At 35.3% G+C, this 25,630-nt stretch overlaps 2 protein-coding genes across 2 annotated transcripts; one reads left to right on the forward strand and one right to left on the reverse strand.

Moving 5' to 3' along the window:
- The first annotated feature begins 5,290 nt into the window (after positions 1-5,290).
- LOC101838098 (olfactory receptor 4C11) lies at positions 5,291-6,214 on the forward strand. Its single transcript, XM_005064994.1, has one exon. The coding sequence runs from the start codon at positions 5,291-5,293 to the stop codon at positions 6,212-6,214; it is 924 nt and encodes a 307-aa protein (XP_005065051.1).
- A 13,617-nt stretch (positions 6,215-19,831) lies between these two features.
- LOC101837831 (olfactory receptor 4P4-like) lies at positions 19,832-20,758 on the reverse strand. Its single transcript, XM_013119052.1, has one exon. The coding sequence runs from the start codon at positions 20,756-20,758 to the stop codon at positions 19,832-19,834; it is 927 nt and encodes a 308-aa protein (XP_012974506.1).
- Positions 20,759-25,630: the final 4,872 nt, after the last annotated feature.

Genomic DNA, 25,630 nt, shown 5'->3' on the forward strand with positions numbered 1-25,630 from the left:
GCTTGATGAATATGCAAGTAGAAGATGGTACATGATAGATACAAAAGTATTGTAAACTGTGTGTTCATGGTGCATGCCTTTAATCCCAGCACCTGGGAGGCAGAGACAGGTGGATCTCTCTGAGTTTCAGGCCAGCCTGTTTTACAGAGTTAGTGCCAGGACAGGCTTCATAGAAATACAGAGAAACCTTGCCTCAAAAAAGAAAGAAAGAAAGGAAGGAAGGAAGGAAGGAAGGAAGGAAGGAAGGAAGGAAGGAAGAAAGAAAGAAAGAAAGAAAGAAAGATTCTTTAACAATTTTAAAATATTTGGCATATTCCTATATGGCCTAGAGTCACAGTGCTGTGCAATAGAACAAAAGTTGTTCCTTGTATCTAACTTTGTCATCTTACCTACATTTACCCACTACTCCCTTACACTTAGAAGCCATGAATCTACTAATTCTCTGATTTCTATAGTCTTATATTTCAAGTATAACTGAGATCACATGGTATCTGTCTTATGCCCAGTTTATTTCACTCAACATAATGCCTCCTCCATCATTGTTTACAATGTAAATGACAGAATTTTATGGCAATGTGTTATTCGTGATTTATTAAACCTTTCCTGAGGATTCAGAAAGCAAAGTAAGCCACTAGTCATAGAAGCCAGGGACATAACTTTAATCCCAGCAGCCAGGAGTTGGTAGTACACACCTTTAATCCTAGTACACCTTTAATCCTAGGACTCAGGATTAAGAAGTAGATGCATTCACAACTACACAAGAGTGAATCAGTCTAAAAGGGAATTATACCTCACACTTTTAGTCCCCAAATTAGGGAAGTGTATAAGACAGAAGCAATGTCTCAAAGAGACATTCATTCTCCAGCCACACTTCGGAGAGGTTACAGTCTGAGGATTGATGAGAGCTCTTGGAGACAGGATCATCCCATTCAGCATGAGGTAGAGGTTAGAGCTAGTAGCCAGATGCTTTGTTTCTCTGACCTCCAGCTTGAAGTTTGATCTCCAATATCTATCACTGGGTCTTTTATTTATTCATGTTACAGAATGTCCAAATGTATGTATGTATGTATGTATGTATGTATGTATGTATGTATGCATATATGTATATATGTATATGTGTCTCACTTCATTGTCTACAGTTTTATTTGTAAAGTTAGCTTTGGATGGCAACTTCAGTTGGTTACATACCTTGCTTGTTGTTAATAAAGATACAGTACTCTTAGGGATGTTGATATCTCTTTGGACATAACGATGTCTTTTCATATGTACTCAATAGTGTTATTTCTGTGTTATGGAAAGTTTTGCATCTTGTTTTTTATCTCAAAGCAGTTCTTCTTAATGACTACATTAAAATATATTCCCTTACTATCTATAATGATTGAAAATTTTCTGTATCCTTGCCAGCTTGTGTAAACTTTAGTATTGTTGATTAAAAGCATTTGTAATTGAGTCGAAATAGTGTCTCCTTGAAGTTTTTACTTGCATTCTCCACAAACTGGTGATGTTGAACTCTTTGTGCTGTGTAGCAGTTTCCTCAGAGATACTCCATCCTTCAAAGAAGCACACTGAGACAGAAAGTAAACAACACAAAATAACTATAGGAAGTTCCTGAAACTGACCGAATTCTCTAGGTCCTCCCTCTCAAGAGTAAACAAAATCATTTATTATAATTCCTCTTTATTGAGACTTTCTCTTTAATTTATCAATTTGTTTTTGTCAATATGCAAAGTTGGTGTAGAAATTGTGTAATTACAATATTCATGGATATAATTCTAAAGGTTTTTAAATTAAATTTAACAGTAACACTGAAAGACTAAATATGGCATGCCATGGTGAAGATTGGAACTATTTATCCCATGTAGCCAGTACAGTCTTTATGGAAAATACTACAGACTTCTAAAACCTAAAGACAGAGCTGCCATCCAATCTGGCAACCCCACTCATGAGTATTGAAATCATTGCCACATTCATGGGAATCAAAATCAGTATGTTGAAAGATTTAAACACTTTCTTGATTCTTGTGGGAGTTTTCTCATAAATAGTAACAAAATAACAAATATGGATACTAGATGACTGTGGTGATATATTATTCATGTTTTAATTAAAATTGCCTGAAGTATCAAAATGCAAAGCCAGACACACTAGTCAGTATTTAGCTGGATTGTGGTGGCACACACCTTTAATCTCAGGACTTGGGAGACAGAGGCAAATAGGTCTCTGTGAGTTCAAGGCCACACAGGGCTATATTAGAGTGAATCAGTCAAAAAGAGTAGGAGAGCTCATGCATTATGCTACCAGCAGTACAATTGATGGATCATGGGCATTTCTATGTTTAAATTTTCAGGAAAGTCCACAGTGGCTAAGTTACTTTGCATTGTAAAAAATGTTTTACAAAGGTTAACATGTCTTTATAAGCTTACCAGAGTTGGCTATATTTGGCATTATTGATAGAAGCCATTGTGGGTTTGGGATGAAATACCAAGGCAGGGTTTCTCTGTATTGTTTTGGAACCTGTCGTGAACTCCCTCATTAGACCAGGCTGGTCTCAAACTCACAGGGATTCACCTGCCTCTGCCTCCTGAGTGCTGGGATTAAAGGCATGAGCCACCAATGCCCGGCTCTAAAGGTGTTATTTCTATCATGTCTGATGCATGGGTGCCTGGTACAATATGCCTTAACATAGTTCTTGTCGATGGTTAACACTTGAGAAAATAAGTATCCTATTCATCCTCTGAAAGGACTCTCTCTCCCCTTCCCCACTGTATCTCTAGGTTCCTTGATCAGCTCATATGACTCAGGTTAATAATTATGCTTCAATTCTTGGAGGGCATACATACATAAATTACTCAAAAATCATATTCTATAGAACTTTCTCTATTATCCCCTATTTATTCAGTTATATGTTCAATTATCTGTGACTTTGAGGAATCTGTTAAGTGTACTATACAATTAGATAAATCTCAATGTTGTGGTATTTTCTTCTTCACAGTCTTTAATCTTACATACAAACAGGTAAAATTGTGTTAAATTAATCATGTTTTATACCTGCAGCATATTAGTCATATTAATATCATGGCTGGTATCCAACACATACCAGGAACTTTTGAAGTATAACACATTTAGAAGATTAATTGAAGAAGTGCTTTGCAATCTAGAATGATAAAATAAAAATCAAATACATATATATCTACCTTTGGAAGTGGGTACTATTAAGTAATTTTAGGCTGATGATATTAGAGTATTAAAGATATTAAAAACAGTTTACATTTTAGATCTTACAGAAAATCCTTTATAAAAGGTGATGATTTTTTGCCTTGGATGTGGTATACATTTTCTCAATGACACCTTAGTATCAAATATCATAGAATATGATTAATTTTGTTTATAGGACATTGATCAATGCTATGAAGTTTCTTCATGTCAGCATTTAAATCATTCTTGTACATGCTTTAAATAGTCTCACATTCAACCTCAGTTGACTTAAACATGAATCCGTTTACCATGGCATTACAAGAGCTGGAATTACAAGTAGGTACTGCTTCATACAACTTATAGAGTGTCCATATGCTTGCAATTAATATGAATAAATATTTTATTAATTGTCTTCTTTGTGCAAATATGCAGATATGTGTACCCACATAGACCTACCTTTAATGGAAAATAGATATATAAATAGAAAATATGCATTTTACTTAATTCAGTCACAAAAGGCTTTTGTGTGAAGACAGTACCCAAAGAGTGTTGTTGGAATAAATCCAACAAAGGAAGTGAACTTTCAGCTAATGTCCACGTGATAATTGTGTGTGAATTATTTAAAGGATACTCAGTTTCAGAAGTATCTTTACAGCTAACTCATGTAGTGATATTTCTAGAGATTAAATTCATCTTAAAAATGCCAAAACGTAATTACAGCTACAGATTCATGATGGTTCAATGATGTGCCTGTGTAACCAACTATCTCCTTAGGTATTTCTTCATAAGTTTGTTTTAATGCAGTGGTACTTTCATGTTCTTTCTGATCCTTATTGTCATTAAAAAGGCTGCACAGATTGTCTATTCCAGTGAGTGGCCATGCCTAGGGTAAGTACTTTCTGTGTGTCACTGTGCAGATTTTGTATCCTCCTTTACACATCAAAGACATGACATTTGACCTCACATCACCAACAAATGTGAATTGGACTTTCTCACATATTTGCAACCCTCACTGTTTAAAAACAGTTGTTAAAAGCATTGTTATGTCAAGTCCTCTCCCCAGCTGGAATATGAACATATAACTAAATGCATGGAACTGTACATTTCATATATTTATTTTCAACAAGGAAAATACCTGTTTTAAAATCAATTTATATGTGTATATCTGATAGATACAGTTACTTCTCTCATAAATTTTTGGTTTTGACTGTGCTATTATTAGAACATATATGTTATAAGTAAGTTAATTGAAACAGTTATATATTATCCAAATAAACATATATATGTATATATAAGTACAAATATATGCATTCATATATGTGTGTGTATGTTTGTGTTAGTGTATGGAATACTCCATAATAAATAAACATAGCATGAATTCTACCAAAATGTCAGGAATGAACTGAAATACAAATATTTCTTTAAACCTGAGAGTTAAGGAAAGTTAACATTTACTTCAGATATTTTCTCTTCTTTCCTTCATGTTCACATTAGTGTTTGATGAAAATTTCTTGAAATGCTAACAGTTATAAATTTTTGAAACCCATTTAAACAGGATAGATTTAACTGAGGAATGTAATTAAATCATTCTTACTGTGAACTAAGCAAACAGGTTTGTTCTTCAAAGACAAAATTTTATGTTCTTTTGGCAGTCTCATGTATTTAAATGATCATTACCTGAATGTTCAAAACATATAGCATGTAAATCTCATTTCATGCAACTATAGCATTCAAGCAATATGAAAGCATATTGTGTTAAACATGAAAAACATTTTTGAAATATTTTTCAACACGCTAAACTTGAACACACCTTAGATAAAACTAACAAGGAGCATTTACTTCAGAAGGTTAAATACTCAAATTTCATCTCCAAAATTAACATTTGCTTTCAAAAATCCATGGCTCCTTCATTATTTGAATGTGCAGTCTGTTTATTAAGAAAAATTGCTATTTTCAGAACAACAACAAAAAAAGAGAATGGCAAGTTTCCCATTGGAAAGATGTTATTTGACTTCTAAACTTAGCATGCATTTTATACTTTTCATTTCTCTTTTTCAGATTATTTCTAACCTGTGATTTCCTCTCATGTACTGACACAATGAAACAGAACAGCAGTGTAACTGAGTTTTTACTGTTAGGCTTGACACAGGATCCTCTGAAGCAGAAAATGGTGTTTATAATATTCTTACTTTTCTATACGGGGACTGTGGTGGGGAACACACTCATTATTGTGACAATCAAGTTCAGTCGGACGCTTGGGAGTCCCATGTACTTCTTCCTGTTTTATTTGTCCTTTGCTGATTCCTGTTTTTCAACATCCACTGCCCCAAGACTCATTGTGGATGCCATCTCTAAAAAGAGCATCATTTCCTACAATGAATGTATCACACAAGTCTTTGCTCTCCATTTGTTTGGCTGCATGGAGATCTTTGTCCTTATCCTCATGGCTGTTGACCGCTATGTGGCCATCTGTAAACCCTTGCGTTACCCAGTAATCATGAGCCATAAGGCCTGTGTCATCTTGATTGTTCTTGCCTGGATTGGGTCTTTTATACATTCCACAGCTCAAATTGTTTTGGCATTGAGGCTGCCTTTCTGTGGGCCCAACTTGATTGACCACTACTGCTGTGACTTGCAGCCCTTATTGAAGCTTGCCTGCATGGATACATACATGATAAACCTGCTGCTGGTGTCTAACAGTGGTGCAATTTGTTCAAGCAGTTTTGTAATTTTGATCATCTCATATTTTGTCATCTTGCACTCTCTGAGAAACCATAGTGCAGAAGGGAGGAAAAAGGCACTTTCTACCTGCACTTCTCATATAATAGTAGTTATCTTATTCTTCGGTCCCTGCATATTCATATATGCACGTCCACCAACTACTTTTCCTATGGACAAGATGGTAGCAGTGTTTTATACAATTGGAACACCATTTCTCAACCCACTCATCTATACACTAAGAAATGCAGAGGTGAAAAATGCCATGAAAAAGTTATGGCATGTTAAACTTTTGACTGAATGAGTTCTGATATCAACTGTCATCATTCTTGAAATGTTGTAGCTATATCTGTTATAACATATGACTTTCTGAGTTCTTAATACTTCTGCTTGAATACAGAAAAAGAAAAAAAGACAGAAAAATTATATTACTCTCTAGTATTCCAATTCAAATTAATAAATATTGACTGAAATAATGAGGTAGAGAATTCACAAAGAGTTTTAAATTAATTAAATAAAACCAGACAGATATTCCACTACAGTAATTAGAAAGGAGAGGGACAATTTGAAAAGATTAGTTCATGATATCTGGAAAATATAATATGAAAGATAGATTTGGAGGTATTGATTCCCAGTTACAATGAAAATGAAAAAGTACTGACATTCAAATTGCTATTTGCATCCATGTTTAATGTAGCTACACAGACAAAGTATATATACTACAGAATAAGACTAATTATGTATCTAATCAACAGAAATATATAATTAAAAATTACATATCTGAAAATACTCCTGATAGATGGCTATAATAAATTCCTTGACTATTTTGTGCTGTTAATTCATAAAACTTGTTCATCAGTAGTCTTTCTAGTTATTCTACCTTCTAAGCAGTCAGTTCCCAATTTTTAAAAGTGGCCACACTTTTGCACAAAAATAATGTAGTTTATAAGATTTCCTCTCTGCTTTTTTTGGTTTGGTTGTTTGTTTTGCTTTTTCCCAATAATATCCTTATAGCTTCTCCAAATCTTAAGCCTGGGTCTTCTTTTCCCCCTGGATGTTTGTTTTTAGCAATGTTTCTATAAATTATATCACAACCATATTCAAGCATGCATGTTTGATAAGAAGATATTTAGCACAGCTGCTAAAACTCGTTTATTCAACTCCTGTACAACAGTAACCCATTATTTATTCCTTTGATGTCCATTTCCAGCAAAGTGCTTAGCTTTATCCTTATCACTTACCAGGCATAGCAACTGAATCAGTGTATCAAGGAGGCACTCTCTATTTTTTGTCTCGCTTGAGTTTGAAGAGTTCCTTCAAACAAGATGATATTCTTTTCTTTAATTTTAACTATATTCTAAGATTGGTGAAATATAAGTGAAATCACTTCAGACACTCATAAAGTACCATCCCTTTCTCAACAGCAAGTTGAAGAGAACCCAATACTCTTGCACTGATCCATGTTCTCTATTTCCTTTGCTTCAATAAAGAATATGGATAGATTCACTGGTTAGAATTGCTAATAAAATCCCTACACCAAAAGCTTGCAGAAAAGCAAATTAGTACACACAGTTTGGCTAGCATTGAGTTATAATATGAACATTTAATACATTTATTTTATTTTATCATATTACATGTCGACTTGACTAGTAGCAGACTTCATTTTCTCTGAACTTGTTCTCCATTAACCAATAGAAAATATTAGTAATTCCAATTATTTCTCTCACAAAAGGATGTTATTTTTAGTAGGTTGAATAAAACAGCATTCATTTCTTCCCCCCCCCAGAGACATAAAATTTTCCATGATTGCACTGGTTTCTAAAAGTTGATGTATCTGTCATAGGAGGGGGGAGCAAATAATAAACAGGGGAAATATAAGTTCATGTTTGTTTAATTTGTTACAAAATGTCTCTACACTTCCAGACATACACACACCCAAGTCCCAGGAAAGATTACAGAAGTTGGGATCTGTGGAATGAAAGAGATGAAACAAAGGTCAATAAAGAACTCAGTATTTGAAAATATAATAATAAGCTAAGTAGACAGAAAAAAACATCTCCAAGTTATTAGTAGCTCACTTAAACTCAAAAAATAAAGTAATATGTAACATTTAAAGTTTTTTGGCAATATATCCAATTGTTTTGTATCTTAGGAAATTATTGTCTATTATGACCAAAAATATTTACAAATTACATCTGTGACTCAGTAAAAGTCAGTTCGTTAGCTATATTAATTTCTTTTCAACTGAAAAAGCTAAAAATAGAAAAATTAAGTAATTACTTGAGATTGTTTTGTTATAAAGTTCTAGAATTTAATAGGATTTTGTTTGTGTATCTAAGACTGAACCCAGGGTCACACATGCCATTCAAGGAGTCCACCCTCAGAGTAGCCCCAGAATCACATTCTGAAGTAATTTAAATTAAAAAAGGAAAAAAAAAGTTTGAAAGAGTCAAAATAAAACAACGGATAGTGAGATTAATGGCAATAGAACATCTCACAATTTCTATTCTATACCAGGTGGCTCTTCTGAAATGGGACAGAGATTTTAGGTTTTCCTTTAACAATCATGCTTGGATTTAGAGGAGAGAAACATGGTTTTTTTTTCTCCTGGGAAGACAAAAACAATACCTTGCCCCAACTCTACTTTTAGGAAGTGCCTTTTTTTGGCAAACTGTATCTTTGCTCAGGCAAAATCATTTTTGGCAACAGAAAAGTTACTATCTTTTAATATTTTTTTTTACCTGAACAAATGAAAGGCATGTGTTAGTCTTATGTTAGTTTGTATGAATATCCAAGATGTTGGATGAAACATTGCCTCTGCCATTCAACAGATATCTCCTGTTCAAATCTAATCTTTACCAATGTTGATGGCATCCATAGCTTTTCTTTTCTGTGGAAACAAAAGCAAAAGATCTTCCCCAATGTAACATATATCTTGGTTTCTAGTCTGAAGTAAACATATCTTTAAATTTTACAGGCTGATTCAATTCAATACTTTTTGCTAGTATTCTATGTCTCTCCACATCTGTTGTTCCTTTTTCATTAGCATTATAAAAATTTAAAGTTAATAAAGCACTGTGTAATCTATCACTGAGGATCCTTATTACCCCTGTTTATTAAGCATATCTCTTAAAGTATGATTAGATCTATCTATAACTGCTTGTCCTGTAAGATTGTATGGTATACCCATAATATGCTTCAAGTTGTGATATGCAAAATAACTGTTTTATTCCACTAGAGAAATATGCTGGAGAATGGTCAGTTTTAATTTGTACAGATATCTTTCCCCATAATGGCCATGACTTATGCTATCAAAGCAAATTCAGTATATTTCTTTCTTTCTTTTCTTTTTTCAAGACAAGGTTTCTCTGTGTAGCCTCAGTTGTCCTAGAACTCACTCTGTAGAACAGGCTGACCTCCAACTCACAGAGATTCACCTTCCATCTGCCTTCCAAGTGCTGGGATTAAAGTCATTCACCACCACTACCTGATTAGCTGCATTTCTAATCCAATCATCTATTGGTGTTCACCTGGCCTGTAATGGTCTAATCACCTTTTTGCATTCTGAAATAGCATTTCTAAAGTCAAATATTCAATTAATATTTTCCTGAATTCTGGATTTGACACTGTTCTATCTATAGCTGGAATCAATCAATCAATTAGTGAAAGCTTATATAGGCCTTGTATTATTTTAGTAAATGACTCAGACCTCTTTCCTGATTCTTCCAACTTGTCCCAAGTATTAAAGGCTGTTAAATGACATAGGGATAAGGTATGATCATTGTATTTAAACTATCTTTGCAATTCAGAATCTGGCCTTCACCAAGTATCTGATCTTGGGAATTAGCAATACCTCTTGTTTTATTTAATTGTTCTACTGCCCTTGCTTCCTCTTTCTAGCATGTTACTCATTGTAATTGAAGATCATCATCTAATATTGATGTAGCTAAATCTTTCCAGGCTGGGGGATAATTATTTTCTGAGTTGTCCATGAATTTAGTATCTGATTCACATATGTTGAATAGATACCATATGAAATGAACACTTCCTTAATTCTCTTCAAATCAAATATTTTTATAGGACTTCCTTTAACTTCTCTATAACCTCTGGGGTGCCTATCATTTTCTGATCATTGTTGTATAGTAACTGGATAAACTAAAGTTGGTTTTTTAGTAACCTTGGGCCAATCCCTTCAGTTTCACTAAGCAGTGGTGTGGTAGGTACTTGTCTAAATTCTTCTGTCTGAGTCTGAACTATTTTTTGTTGCACCCTTCCCCCATGGGGGTCTTTTGACCTGCTTGTGACTAGGAGTTTCTAGCAAAACACTTCTCATTGTCCCTTGCTCCCAGTAAGGCCTGCATGCAAGTTCCTGTTTTTTGTCCATTCTTATTGTTTAAATGCTATTCTCTGGTTTTGGCCCACCCTTTGCCTGAGGGCCATGGGAATGTAGGCTTTTGACATTGTTGTTTTTCCACCATGCATGGCACTGATATATAAGGCTCCACTCTTGTTAAAAAATAAACACCATTCTCCTTGTAAGAATGAGCTGCTCTCTTTGTCTTCATTTACATCCTTAGCCCATCTCCTCGGGAATGTTGTGAAGTAGCACAGTAACCTTGAACATTGGGTTGCTACAATTTTTATTAGTAAGTCTTTCTAAGGCTTATATCTTTTTAAAATATTTGTATAACTTTTTTATTTTTAAATTTAAATGAGAAACAAGGTTGCTTCACATGTCATTCCCTGGTCCCTCTCTGTCTTCCTCCCCTCCTCCCATACTCTCCCACCAAACCCTCTATCCCCCTTTCCCCAATCCCCACTCCTTTCATCAGAGAGGGTGAGGTCCTCCATAGGGGGTAAACCATAGTCTGTTATTTCATCTAGGGCAGGGCCTAGGCCCTCCCCAAAGAGTCCAGGCTGAGAGAGCATCTCTCATTGTGGGATGGGCACCAAAAGTCCATTTGTATGCCAGGGATAAATACTGATCTACTATCTTATCAATCAACTGTTCATATTTGGCACAGGTATCAATTACCAAACTGATAGAAATTATAACCAGGATTATGTCAATGCAAGATAAATTGGTTATCCCTTGACTTCTTTTTTTTTCCATTTTCAAGTCATCCATTATAGCAATATACAGAGTCGTAAGTCCCTGAATTATGACATTTCTCATTTTTAACATGGGAAATAAATTTTTAAATATTTCTTAAATTCCTCTTTAATAATTTCCAGGTGTCTCATCAAATCATTGACTTCTCAGTTGTTTGTATTATGCTCAGATAATGGAATACCCCCAAAACCAACAAGGAGATCGAATCCCACATGTAAAAGCAAAAAGGCTTTATTCAAACTCAAACTCAGACTCTGAGTTCAATGCATTGGCACAACGAGAGAGCCTCAAGTTCAGTTGGGGGGAATTATAGCAGATATTGGGTTGAGGAATTTTTTTAAGGTTCAGGACCCCTGACTGACTGACATTTGTCTGGGGTGTCTTGGTGAAGGGGAATGGCTATGTGCTGGGCTATGGAACATAATAAAATTTTTCCTTTTGTTATCAATTCAAACATCTGATATGCAGGTGGTCCTAGACTAACCCTGTAAGAAGATTTTGCAGCCCTCAAAGAAAAGAGACTCATGGCCTTAATTATTAACTGCTCCAAGACCTTTGCCTGACTGCTGAGGTCATTGTCTTACTGAATCTCAAGAAATGAATGTCCCAGTTCTTGGTTAGTATTTGGTGCTTATGACTTCGACACTAATTTTTAGATTCTTATTTTAAGTCCAAATATAAAACATTTTATAAGCACAATGTCCCATAGCCTTATAAATTTAACTATTTTTAAAAACAGTTCTTAAAAATTTTTAAATGTCTCAAGTGTCTTCCTGCAATATCAAACCCATCCTCAACAGCATATACATAGCCCACCTTTTAGATCTCAGCCTGGTCCATTTCACTGAAGCTGGTAATTCTGGTGACCATCACTTGGCACTGGCATTTCTAAAACTGTTAAGGTCCATCAGGTGTTTCCTATGATCCCGTCATATCTTTAAAACCATTATCACCTGGGCAACTTTTAAATTACAAAGTTAAGCTGGTAGAGCAAGGTACATTCTTGAGTATAAAAGCATGGAGGTTCAGCTTCAATATTTTAAATCTTATTTTTTTATAAACCTTGATTTTAGGGCAGGACATTAATTATCATAGAAAAATCTACTCCAATCCAAACTATATTGGTAATTTGTTCTTGCCTCCTAATTAGGCCCAGTTTACATGCTTACCTCTAATCAAGATGGCAGTTAAATCATGTGATATCTATCATTTTTAACTCTAATGGCAAAGCAGCCATATGACTGACTAAAAAAAAATGGTGGCAATCCAAATTGGAATCGTGTCATATCATTCTTTTTTTTTCTCAATATACGTTTTTATTTAAATCAAAAATGTGAATGTTTCACATGTCAGTCCCAGCTCCCTCTCCCACCCCTCCTCCATTGTCCCTCCACCAGTCCCCCCAGCCCCCCACCCAATCCCCACATCATTCCCCAGGGAGGGTGAGGCCCTCCTTGGGGAGATCTCTAAAGTCTGTCATTTCATCCAGGGCAGGACCTAGCCCCTTCCCCATGTGTCCATGCTGAGAGAGCATCCCTCTATCTGGAATGGGCTCCCAAAGCTCATTCATAAACCATGATAAACACTGATCTACTACCCAAGGCCCCAGTGATTTCTGTGGCCTCCTCCCTGGAACTACATTCATGGAATCTGGATCAGTGCCTTGTTGGCCTCTCATCCATCAGTCTGGGATTCAAGAGCTCCCCCTTATCCAGTCAGCTACATTTGTGGGTTTCATCATCATGGTCTTGACTCCTTTGGTCATCACTCCTCCATCTCTGTCACTTGGTTCTAGGAGTTCAGTTCAGTGTTTAGCTGTGGGTATCTGTCTATGCTTCTATCAGTTCCTGGATGAAGGTTCTAGGATGGAATATAGGGTAGTCACCAACCGTATCATCAAGGAGGGGCTAATAGTGTAGTCTCTCCACTATTGCTTAGTTTGCCAGTTGGTGTTATCCTTGTAGATCTCTGGAGATTTCACTAGTGTCAGCTCTCTCCACAAGCCTATAATGACTCGATCTATTATAATATATCTCATCCTGCTCTCCTCTATTCTTACCTCCACTTAAACTTCTGCTCCCCCATGCCTTCTTCTCTACTCCCCTTATTCCTCTTTCTTTTTCTTGGTTCCCTCTCCCCTCCCCCAATATTCCCAATCTGCTCAGGAGATCTAGGCTCATTCCACTTCTCTGGGCTATCATGCATCTCTCTTGGGAACCTCCTTGTTTCCCAGACTCACTGGCACTAGGATTGTAGGCTGACACTCCCCTGATCCATATCTAAAATCCATATATGAGTGAGTACATACCATGTTTATCTTTTTGTGTCTGGGTTACCTCACTCAGGATGGTTTCCTCTAGTGCCATCCATTTGCCTGCAAGTTTCAAGATTCTATTGTTTTTCTCTACTGAGTAGTACTCCATTGTGTAAATGTACCACATTTTCTTAATCCTCTCTTCAGTTGTGGGGCATCTAGGTTGCTTCCAGGATCTAGCTATTACATATAATGCTGCTATGAACATAGTGGATCAGACATCCTTGTTATGTGAATGGGCATCTTTTGGGTATATTCCTAAGAGTGGAATTGCTGGTTCTTGTGATAGACTCAGACCCATTTTCCTAAGGAATCCCCATACTGATTTCCATCATGGCTGTACAAGTTGGCACTCCCACCAGCATTGGATGAATGTTCCCCTTTCTTCACAACCTATCCAGCACAAACTGTCATTTTTTTTTATTTTTGCTTTCAAAATGTCCCATAAGTTTGGGTATGTTGTGTCTTCATTCTCATTGAATTCTAGAAAGTCTTTAATTTCTTTTTTTATTTCTTCTTTGACCCAGGAGTGGTACAATAGTGTATTATTCAATTTCCATGAGTTTGCAGAGTTTCTGCAGTTTGTGTTATTGTTGAATTCTAACTCTGAGGCATGATGGTCTGATAAGATACATGGAGTTATTCCAAATTTTTTGTACATGTTGAGGTTTGCTATGTTGCCAAGTATGTGGTCGATTTTTGAGAAGGTTCGGTGTGGAGCTGAGAAGAAGTTATATTCTTTTGTGTTTGGATGGAGTGTTCTATAGATGTCTGTTAAACCCAATTGGGTCATAACATCTATTAGGTCCTTCGCATCCTTGTTAAGTTTTTGTCTTGTGGTCCTGTCTAGTGGTGAGAGTGGGTGTTGAAGTCTCCCACTATAAGTGTGTTAAGTTTTCTATATGCTTTGAGTTTTAGTAATTTTTTTTTACGAACGTGGATGGCTTTGTATTTGGGGCATAGATGTTCAGAATTGAGATGTCATCTTGGTTGATTTCTCCTGTGATGAGTATGAAGTGACCTCCTTCATCTCTTTTGATTGATTTCAGTTTAAAGTCTAATTTGTTAGATATTAGGATTGCTACCCCTGCTTGTTTCTTGGGTCCATTTGATTGGAATATCCTTTCCCAAACCTTTAGTCTGAAATAAAGTCTGTCTTTGAAGCTGAGGTGTGTTTCTTGTATGCAGCAGAAAAATGGTTCTGAAAGTACCTTGTGGTTCATATATATATACATACCCACACATATACACATAATTTAAATGAATAAAAATATATCATTAAAATTAAAAGAACAAAACTTAAGGTATTGAAAAGGAAAGTTTGGTTGACACAGGTATAAGATGAATTTTTCTAAAAATTGCGAAATGATGAACCACAAGGTACTTTCAGAACCATGAAATTTTTCTCTATGGTACCCCAATGGATGATTTGTGACATAGTTCATCTATCAAAAAAATATGATCCTGAAGAAACAAATAATGTAGCAGATAGTAACATTGTTAGAAGCCCTGCTCTGAATAGCCTTAATCACTGTCACTCATGAAGGCATCACTCAATTTGCATCTGTATTCACTGAGATCAGCTTGGGGAACTGGGATGGTGGATGCTTTCCCTTGTGTCTCTACATGATGTTGGTTATTGGCAGAATGAACAGTACAGACTTGAGGACTGTGACTGGTGGATTTGGAAATTTGACACACATGTAAACACACACACACACACACAGAGAGAGAGAGAGAGAGAGAGAGAGAGAGAGAGAGAGTGAGAGAGTGAGAGAGAGAGAGAGCTGAGCTTAAACATTCTATCCCCTCTTGTGAGCTGTATATGAACACTGGTTTGTAGGAGGTCTTAAGTGTCTTGTTGTCTATTATGAGTTTTACATCATAAAACTCTGGAAACTAAGGCTCAGAGATCAATGATCAGGTTGCAACCCTGGGAAGAAAGATTGTAAGAGCCATATGATCTTGGAGTTTGCTCTAAGATTGTGTAATGTCAGAAGCTACATACATAAAGTCTCAGCAACATATCTGACTAAAAATGTGCTAAATAAGAACAATAGACATTATACACAGGCTAACATGGGTAGAGGAAATTTAAGGTGGCTTTAATTCTACAGAAAGAGCTACAGGAAACTAAGGAATGCTGAGAATGGGAGAAACAGTCTTCCTTGTGGAAGGGAACTCGGCTACCTAGTGGTCAGTGCTGAAAATGTACATGCAAATAACATTATACAGATTAAGAGGGTTATATTTATATACATAAGGATATATGTCAATGATTAATTTAAAATGAGCAATGACTGTTAACAAAAGTAGAAATCCATTAACACGCAAAGGGTCATGATCCCAACATTAAGGACAATTAAATCAAGACTACTTTGTGACTTTCTCTAACTAGAGAGAAAAATGGCACACCAGCCATCCATTTCTGATATCCTGCCTAGTCCTACTGGGGGCAGAGATACTCAGACTATGTATACTCTCCTAAAATATACAGCCACAGTGTTTAGGATTGGTCAGTGGCAATGTGCTGGTGAATAGGGTTGGAGTCCATCTGGTGACTGAATAAGACTAAAGACTAGAACGATAAGGCAAGATTAGATCAAAGAAAGGGGAAATCACTTTTGGTACCAAAGAATTCTTAGAAGCCCATTGTATGACTATAAGTACACGGCTTGACACTTGTCCTTGCTTTACTATGTTTGGAAGCTGGGTCAATAAACTTTATATTAGTAGATAAAAATTAAAAAATAATATGCTTTAATATAAGAAACAAAATATGTTATAAGGAATATATAACATACTACATAATATGTAATATATAACACGTAGCAATAAATTATAAGGAAAAGCACTTGTTTGGGCTCTTAGTTTCAGACGCTTTAATTCATGGTCATTAGGCTTCTAGTATTTAAGGCTGTGGTGAGGCAGAATATCTAGGTATAAGATGCATGGTAGAGTAAAGAGGCTCATATCATAATAGCGAAGAACCAAAATAAGAGAAGGGGACTTGTAAATCTCAGCATATTTTCAACAAGTGTATTTAAATGTCATATTTCCTCTATTTTGGTCCTCCCAATGAAATCAGTGGCTGAGAACAAATCTGTAACCTATGAGCCTTTGAGGAACATTATGTATACAAACTATAAAAGAAGTTGAGCTTGTAATTCTAGATTTATGACTAGGACACTGGATCGCAGGGCTTACTTAATGCCCAAAATCAACCCACTTATCATGATTTTCATAACCCTAAATATTTCTGCACAGCTCTAGTTTTCATGTTCCAGAGCAAAATATTCTGCTTACTTCCCTCAATTCCCAACACTTGTAGGTACCCATCTCCATTCCAGGTTTAGGAAAAAAGGTGATATTGACAAGATGGGATTAGACTTAGTTTTAGCAATACTTGTTTTCATATTCTTGTGCTAAACACATAGACAGTTACTTTTCATATACTTTCATAGTTCTCTTGAAGGCAGGATGGCATGCACATTGAATATTATTCAAATTCATGTTTCAGTAGAGGGAGATGGATGTTAGAAATTTCTATTTTATCAATTCACCATGAAATAAATAAATTGGGTGTCATCATTCCAAATGAAATTTCTAATTAAAATAATACACTATCATCAATATTCTATGTATTAAATTCAGTAATTGGCATAATTATTATGATAATATTATACTGCATTGAATGACTTTAGAATCAAAACTGTTTAAAGAGTAAAAAATGTACAAATACAAGCTTTTTGCGATTATACTTATAATTACATTTCTTGCTTCCAATTCCTCCCTCCAAAACTCCCATATTCCCCTTCCTGGTATCCCTTAACTCCAGCACATCTTTGGCAGTAATTGTTATTGCATGTGTGTGTGTATATACCTTTATATGAATACCTACAAATACATATATTTTATTTATATGTGCGTACATATATAATGATTATATACATACATAAATATACATTATTAGATAGAATGTGTTTAGTTCACATGTTTCTTTTATGTATGTTCAGAGTTGAGCATTTGGCTCTGGACCTACAATTGTTTTGCTCTTTGGTGGAGAAAGGTAACAAAGTTTTACTCAGTTGACCTCTATAAACCTCATTGATAACAAGCATGGCATGATAGTCATAAGGGTGCAATAGTTGTACATATACATTGGTAGTAATTAATATTTCTCTTATTGAACTTAACTCTCACACAAGAAGGAAATCATGCCTACTACTGGGCACTTAGCTAACTACTCAACGCAAGAGAAATCACTGGAGAGGTGTCCACAACTACTGACTTTTTAAACCAGCACAATCCATCAAAATAATCTAATTATTTGTCCTTATGCTCACAGATAAGTGTAGTCTTTATTACACATCAAGGAAACTTATCTTTGAAGCAGTTGGAGACCACTATATAAAGCATCATCCAATCAAAATGCAGAGGTGTGCAGCCCAGTCTCAATGGATATCTCTACAAAATACTCCCACAATTAAGGTTCAGGCAGCATTGTAGAAGAGAGGGAGGAAAGATTGTAAAAGCCAGGGAGTATCAAGGAGTTTTCTGTAAGATTGTGTCTCCTAATAACATCATAAACTATATCCTTAAAGACTCATCAGCATGATGAGGAAATGAAGCATATGAAGAGAATACCAAGTGACATGCCAAACACAGTGTCTGGTTCTTTCTCCACATGTATTTTGCTAGCTGTAGTGGAAAAACCAGAAAAGATGAGATTAGAACTTCTCTATGACAGCTGACTCAGACAAAATACTGATATTACAAAGTAGAGTAAAATTTGCCAAATTGTATAGTTTTTCTAATTTACACCAATAACAATAGTCATTATTTTGGGAATCATGAAGGACAAAATAAGTTTCATTACTTAAAGTGGAAAAAACTTGCAATTGATTCATCCATATATACTGTCCCTGTGTCTGGGGGTCTTATCTCTTCATGGTTTGCAACTCTTGATGGCAGTTCCTCCTCTTGCTAAATTGCTGTATTGCTCACATTTATTCTGTGGATAGGACCAGATTGCTATGAACTTCAGAATTGTTATGCAGTGAGAGTTTAGCACATGCATATATCATGGAAAGTAAACCTCATTTGGCAAGGCTATTAGGAATATTGTGACCAGAGATGCACAAAAGATGGAGATACCTTATTTAGAAGGTCAGTAAGGAATATTGCCTTAAGAGTGTTGTAGCTGTCCTCATTGCTGACATCTTGTGTGAAGAGATTTTTCCTTCAAATTACAGCTTGGGAATTTTTTCCACAGCACTACAGTGTACTAGTTGTTTACTGTGCACATATATCCGTGCATTGTATGGAGGATGAATTTTCATTAAACTATATAATTCTGATATATAGAATATATACTAGGACAAGCCTCATAACAGGATCTCTTTGTCCCACATGGAATATGGACTTGTAACTGCCTGCCTTGTTCTCTGCCTCATCATACTAGACACAATTAAATCACTTTCACCTCAGAGCAAGTGAAAACTCAACTAAAACCCTTTTGTAAATAGATCATAAGTTTGAAATCTTACAGCTGTGTACAAGGTGAGAGTCACAGATGTCTTCCGAGGTAACTAAGAAAGGCATGACACTTCTTCACTTGTCAGTCTACCAACAATAAATCTGTATCTTAAAGTTGACATTGGGTCCTCCCTGTCTGGTCAAAGATTTGTTCATATTGCCTTTGGACCTTGTGTTGCCATGGCAATGGTTCTTCTTTAATCACTTAGGCTAAGAATGTGCTCCAGACCAATGAAAAAAACTAACTCTGTAACCCTCATCTTTTGCTTCAAGCCTCTGAGGACAAAGACATTATGGAGAGAAGAGACAGGAGAATTAGAAGCTAGAGTGAGAAACTGATAGAAATGAGCAGAAATGTGATAGGATAAGAATGTAGGAAAATAAGTATGTAGGAAAATGAAGAAGCTAAGAGAATCCAGATGTAGGACAGGATTATTATAGTAGAAACAGAACAATAAAGAGCACGTGAGATAAAGATCACGGCCCTCAGATTGTGTGAGAAGTTACTATGGAAAAATTTTCTTCCCCTTCCTTGGTCCTGAGAAGAATCTGACTTTTTTAATCTTGGGTAGAGGCTGGAGCAGGTCTCTCTTTTTTTTATTTAAGTTAGAAACAAGCTTGTTTCACATGTCAATCCCAGCTCCCTCTCCCTTCCCTCCTCCACCGCCCTCCACACCAGGTTCCCCAGGCCCCCACCCAGTCTCTACTTTGATCTCCAGGAGGGTGAGGCCCTCCATGGTGGATCTCCAGTGACTGTCACTTCATCCAGGGCAGGGCCTAGGCCCTCCCCCAAGAGTCCAGGCTGAGAGAGCATCCCATATTGTGGCATGGGCACTCAAGGTCTATTTTTATGCCAGGAATAAATACTACCCAAGGCCCCAGAGATTACCTAGGCCCTGGAGCAGTTCTCTTAGCCCACACACAATATTGAGAAAAAGGCTCTACCGGAAGAGACTTCACTTTCTTTCAAACACTTTTTCTTGGCACCACACCTTCTTCATGGCATTCTTCATGTCTGTATTCCTCAGTGTATAGATGAGAGGGTTGAACAAAGGGGCAATCATGGTGTAAAATAGAGCAAATACCTTGTCATCCCCCACAGAATCCCTCATTGGGACGTAAGTAAAGATGAGTGGCAAGAAGAACATGAATACAACTGTGATGTGTGAGCCACAAGTAGAAAGAGCTTTGTGGCGGCCTTTGGAGGAGCAGTTCTTCAACGTGGACAAAATGACGATGTAAGAAATGACCAAGGCAACAAAAGTCAAAATGGACAGCACCCCTGTGGTGGTAATGACTATAAGAGTCAGGAATTTTGTGTCAGTGCAGGCCAGTTTCAGCAGGGGGAATATGTCACAGAAGTAGTGGTCTATCTCATTGGTATCACAGAAGGGAAGTCTGATAACAATCAGTACATGTAGAAGTGAGTGCATAAAAGCGCCAGAAACTGAGACTGTCACAAGAATGTAACACACTGATCTGTTCATGGTGATCATGTAGTAAAGGGGTCTGCAAATGGCTACATAGCGATCATAGGCCATAACCACCAAGACAAATATCTCAGTGGCACCAAAGAAGTGGGCAGAAAACATCTGTGCAATGCAGCCATTGTAGGATATAGTATTACACTGTACCAAAAAGTCTATAATCAATTTTGGGGCCACTGTGGAAGTGAAACATACATCCATGAAGGATAGGTAGCTAAGAAAAAAATACATTGGATGGTCACTAAGGTGACTGCACCTGATGGTGAGAACAACCACCAGGTTTCCACAGAGAGTTGCAAGATAACAAAACAAGAATAACACAGAACATATTGCTTTGGCATCTTCATTATGGAAAAGTCCCAGTAAAATGAATTCTGTGAGGTTTCCATACCCCATTTCTTCTATGTGCTTGATTATTTAAAGGGAAGGAATGCTGTATCTTTCAAGATCTTTGATTCATTTTTTCAAAGTCATGTTTTAACCGATAAGTATACACAATGAATGTTAAAATAATTCAATTGCAAATCTGTAATGATAGAACACAGAATAAGGTAAGTACATTACTTGAAAGTGCAGTACAGCTCATTCAAGAGAATAAATGCATAGAGTGATACTGTATATAATAAATTAATTGTAGTTGGAAGAATTGCAAAACCTTACGTTTGGTAGGAACAAGAAGGTAAATAATTTAAAAATTAAAAAAATACTCTCAGTTCAAAATCAAGATGTAAGTTCACTGTAGCAATTTAAAAAATAAGTAATAGCCGGGCGGTGGTGGCACACGCCTTTAATCCCAGCACTCGGGAGGCAGAGGCAGGCGGATCTCTGTGAGTTCGAGGCCAGGCTAGACCAACAGCCTCCAAAACAATACAGAGAAACCCTGTCTCATAAAACCAAAAAAAAAGTAATAAATGCAATAAATATCAACTAGCAAAATGTCAGAGAAGAGGGTAGATTTTTTCCAGGTTCAAGAATGACTATGACTTTCTAGATTTCACCTCATTTCCCAGTATAGTTGTCTGGCTTTTTTGGAGGCTCTTGTTGTTGTTATCAATTACCCATATTGTGGCATTATCTTGGATGTCAGCACCTGCAGGGTCATAGAGTACATCCAGAGGAGTGTCCTTCCATCACATTTTTCAACAACTTGAGTTTCTAAATTGAACCACATGTTTTAATTTTACCAGACACTTTGTATATTAATAATAGCAAATCCTAAAATATGTCAGTGATAAAAAGAGAAGTGATAAATTATTTTCCTCCTTATTTCTTATTTATTTTCTGTAACTGTAATAACCTGGTCTAAAATGTGTAACATAGATGCTCAATTCAAGGAAACTTTATAAAAGTAAATCAATCAATCAACTTCATTCATGAATGAAAATGTCACTCTAGTGCAATAAATTAGAACAGTAAGAAATCAATGCCGTTTGAATTGTATGACTTCTAAGGTAAAGCTTCAGGAAAAGTACATTTGACACAGAAAGAAATTGTGCGTCACATTTTATAGACTGACTCAATTTCCATCCACTTTTCTCAAGTGAATACATTGTTATATAGTTATTCACAAAAATCTCTGAAAGTGTCACATAAGAAAGGGTTCCATAGCAAATGGGAAATCATGTAAATATAAATTAAACAACAATGTTATATTACTCTGAATTGGCACTATTATGCAAATATAACTTAAAATATTTTAAGACAAAATTTAGTGCTTAGTTAGGGAATAAGAACTTGCCCTGTAAAAAAAGAACCCCACTAAACGCAGGTAAAAATATTCATTGCAACCTAGTAAAAGAGAGTATGATACTTTCTTTACTGTGGAATACAAAGCAGAAACTTCAATAAGTCAATTGGATCTGTAAGGAGATCACAAAACATAAGGAGCTACAAAGATGACCCAAATGCAATAATGAGCATGTGCAAAAAGCCACACCCAACTAATTTCTATGAGTCACTGAGAACTTGTAAATGAATTTGAAAAGGTGTGAAATGTCTTGGTTACATTTGAGGAATAAAGGACATCTGATAATTGAACTATAGATTGATCTCCTTACCAAAGACGTTTTTCTTACTTCTTTAATTAAAAGCTTAAGCCCATCATTCATTTTAATATGGTTTTGGAAGAATTCATTATATATCAGATGAAACTTAGATCAATAACGAAGAAATTATAATCTCCCATTAAAATTCTGAAAAACTTGACGGCCTTCTTTATTATTTAACACTTTATTTGCACTTTACTAAGTTGTAGAATTCCATAAGCATTAGAATCTGCAAATTGTCACATATTATGCAAATGTAAGTAAATACACTCCTGCAAAGCATACAGAAGACCAAAGAATAGTCTACATAAGGAAATAAGGAACACATTAATCATTAACTGCCTTTATAGCAATACCCCTAATTGTGCATTTGCTCTCAGGATGAAGAAAACTAAATCCCCTTGTTCTTTTAAATCATTAGTAGGATTTGAATAAACTCATGAACTCTTAGCTCTGAAGTTGACATTGTGGGCATCAAAAACAATGGAAAGAGGGGACTATTCAACTTCAGACTTTCAAAATATGTTGGATGTCATTTCACATGTGTGAATTATTCTCTTCAGAAACAGGCTTTACCAATTATGTCTTAACATGCAATAGTAATCTATTGTTGTGTCCCCAAGGAAAGCAGCCTATCACTGTGATTGTGCTGGTCAATTTACAGGAAATTGACAGTAATCATATCCTTGCATATCTTATATAACTCTGAGCTTTGATTATTCTCATGTAAAATAATATGATCTAATATTTTCTACCACACAGGGTTCTTACTAAAAACAAAAATATCCACAAACAGCTAAGTGTAGACATATATTGCTAATATGTTATGAGAACTAACTAAAGATGAACTATTTTGTTATTATTTTCTTTTTATGAAAATGCATCTTCTTAATTTGGCTTATTTTTAAAAGGACAAAAATCCTGAATATTTCTGAGGCATTTGTAAGACAAAGAAAACCCTGAGGATAGGTTTTCTATAGTGATTTTAATGCTTCCCCAAATATGAATTGGTAGTAAGTTATTTTGATCACTATTTCTCGATAAAATCGTATACTAATAAGAACACAGAGAACATAGTAATATGGATGAAGGGAATGAAATAAGATAAAAAAATTTACTCAATTAACCATGACCTAATGCATGCAAATAAAATCCCCCTTATAAATTTCAGTATTCAGACCAAATATTTGCAGAAAATTACAATTTCTTTCTCTATTAATATTCCTAGATTTTTTAAAGATTTGAGGAATTTATCATATATTTGATAAATTTTCTTTGAATTATTTTTATACTACTTCTACATGTTTTAGTTTGTCATCACTTGTCTATCTTGAGTAATTAAGAGCATATTGTCACTTGCTTTCACATCCTATCCCAGCCATTATCAGTGTCTACTTTAAAACTAAGACTTCAATAAGGTACTCCTATGACCAATTTTCTGTTGTAATATATCTCCCAAAATTTTCTAACAAACTATTAAAATGTGAAGTTAGGATAGAAATGAAAATAATTCAAGTTTATAGGAACAGTTAAGAAGTAGCTATATTTTCAGAAAATATAATTAATGAAAATTATGATCCTAGTGGAAAACAGGAATAAAAGAATAGGTTATCCTATGACTTTAAGTTAGACTCAGGCTATTTTTAAAAAGCAAAGGAAAAAAAGCAATGAAATAAAGAAAACAAAATCCCAAAGATCGCACTTTTGATGTTGGCCAATTCCTGTCAGCATTGGAAATAGTATCTTTAACGGATAAATTCATGACAATAAATTTTAAAATATATTCTAGGATGAAATTACACATAGATATTTCAAGAGGTAAAAATTAAGCTAAATAATCTATATGCTATTTGTACCACTATAAAATTTATTTAAAATCAATAGTCATGGAAACTTACTTTGTGAGTACTATGAATAAGAACAAAAGGCACATCAGATTCACGCGAAAAATGTGAGATGCATAAAGAATCTTTGCCCTTGTCTTCCTTCTCTGTAATGGTGAAATTTCAAGTCCAGACCTGCAGGGCTCAAAGCTTTTAGAGAAACTGTAGTCCAGCAGAGAATTTAAGGGAACTGGAGGGACTTGGATACAACCCCACTGACAGTCCCTAAGGATATTCCTGAAGCAATCTGTCAAAAATATACTCATGTGATTTTAAATACCATGTTTAACTTTTTAGCTGTACTTTAAAAAATATTTTAAATTATTTATATAAATGATGCACCATATCACATGATTTATGTTAAGAGGAAATTTTTAAAAATAATTATTTAAATGTTCATTGTATGTTGATAGTCTTTCTAACTATAAAGATTGAAATCTATTAATAATAAACAAATTTGCCCCTCTCTTAACAAAAGTCAGCTCAAACTTAGACGTATTCAATCAAATTGTCACTTATAATGTCATTCCTCATGCTTTTCATCAAGTTTAAAATATCTATTTTTTTCAGATCGCCTGATTCTTTTTCTATATATCTTTTATTTTTCTCATTTAATGTTATTGTTTCCATGAATTTTATTTATTTTTTGAGATTATAATTGCATCGTTTCCTCTTCGCTTTCTTTTCTCCACACCTTTCCACATATTCATTCTTGCTCTCTTTCAAGTTCTGGCTATTTGTTCTTTTTTATTCTCTCATATAGTACATCCTGGTTACAGATTCCACTACTCCCAATCCCTTTATGCTCCCTTCCCGCAGAACCACTATGCCACTACAAACCGCCACCACCATCTCCCACCAGAAGAGGGCAGACCTCCCAGGAATATCAATGAAACATGACACAACAACATATTAATACCTGGCACAAATCTTGACGTCAAGTCTGGGCAAGACTATACAGTAGAAGGAAAAGTCTCCCAAAAGCAGGCAAAGGGGTCAGAGACATCCCAATTCTCTCTGTAAGAATTATTGTAAAATACATATATGTCTATACATATATATCCATAAATACATAAGTATAACCTGCTCAGTCTGTATAATGTTACTTGCAATATGTTTTAGGTTGACCATTTGGTACTGGATAACCAGTAAGTGTGATTTTCCTTGGAGAAAACTATCTTTCCCAGGTTTATCATTCCTTAGTTGCCTGTATTTTTAACAATCACCATATTTAATGAAATTAAACTATTCTTTCTTGATTTTTAAGAAATTGTTTAAATTATATGTTGCCAAAAGTGAAAGTTAAATTTGAAACACCCATTACAATATAAATTTTGTTT

The sequence above is a fragment of the Mesocricetus auratus genome, unplaced genomic scaffold (assembly GCF_017639785.1).
Source record: "Mesocricetus auratus isolate SY011 unplaced genomic scaffold, BCM_Maur_2.0 Super-Scaffold_100004, whole genome shotgun sequence".
In the NCBI taxonomy this organism is placed as follows: domain Eukaryota; kingdom Metazoa; phylum Chordata; class Mammalia; order Rodentia; family Cricetidae; genus Mesocricetus; species Mesocricetus auratus.

What these genes read in the sequence shown, in the direction of transcription:
- LOC101838098 (XM_005064994.1), top strand. Translation starts at nt 5,291, where the DNA reads ATGAAACAGAACAGCAGTGTAACTGAGTTTTTACTGTTAGGCTTGACA.
- LOC101837831 (XM_013119052.1), bottom strand. Translation starts at nt 20,758, where the DNA reads ATGGGGTATGGAAACCTCACAGAATTCATTTTACTGGGACTTTTCCAT.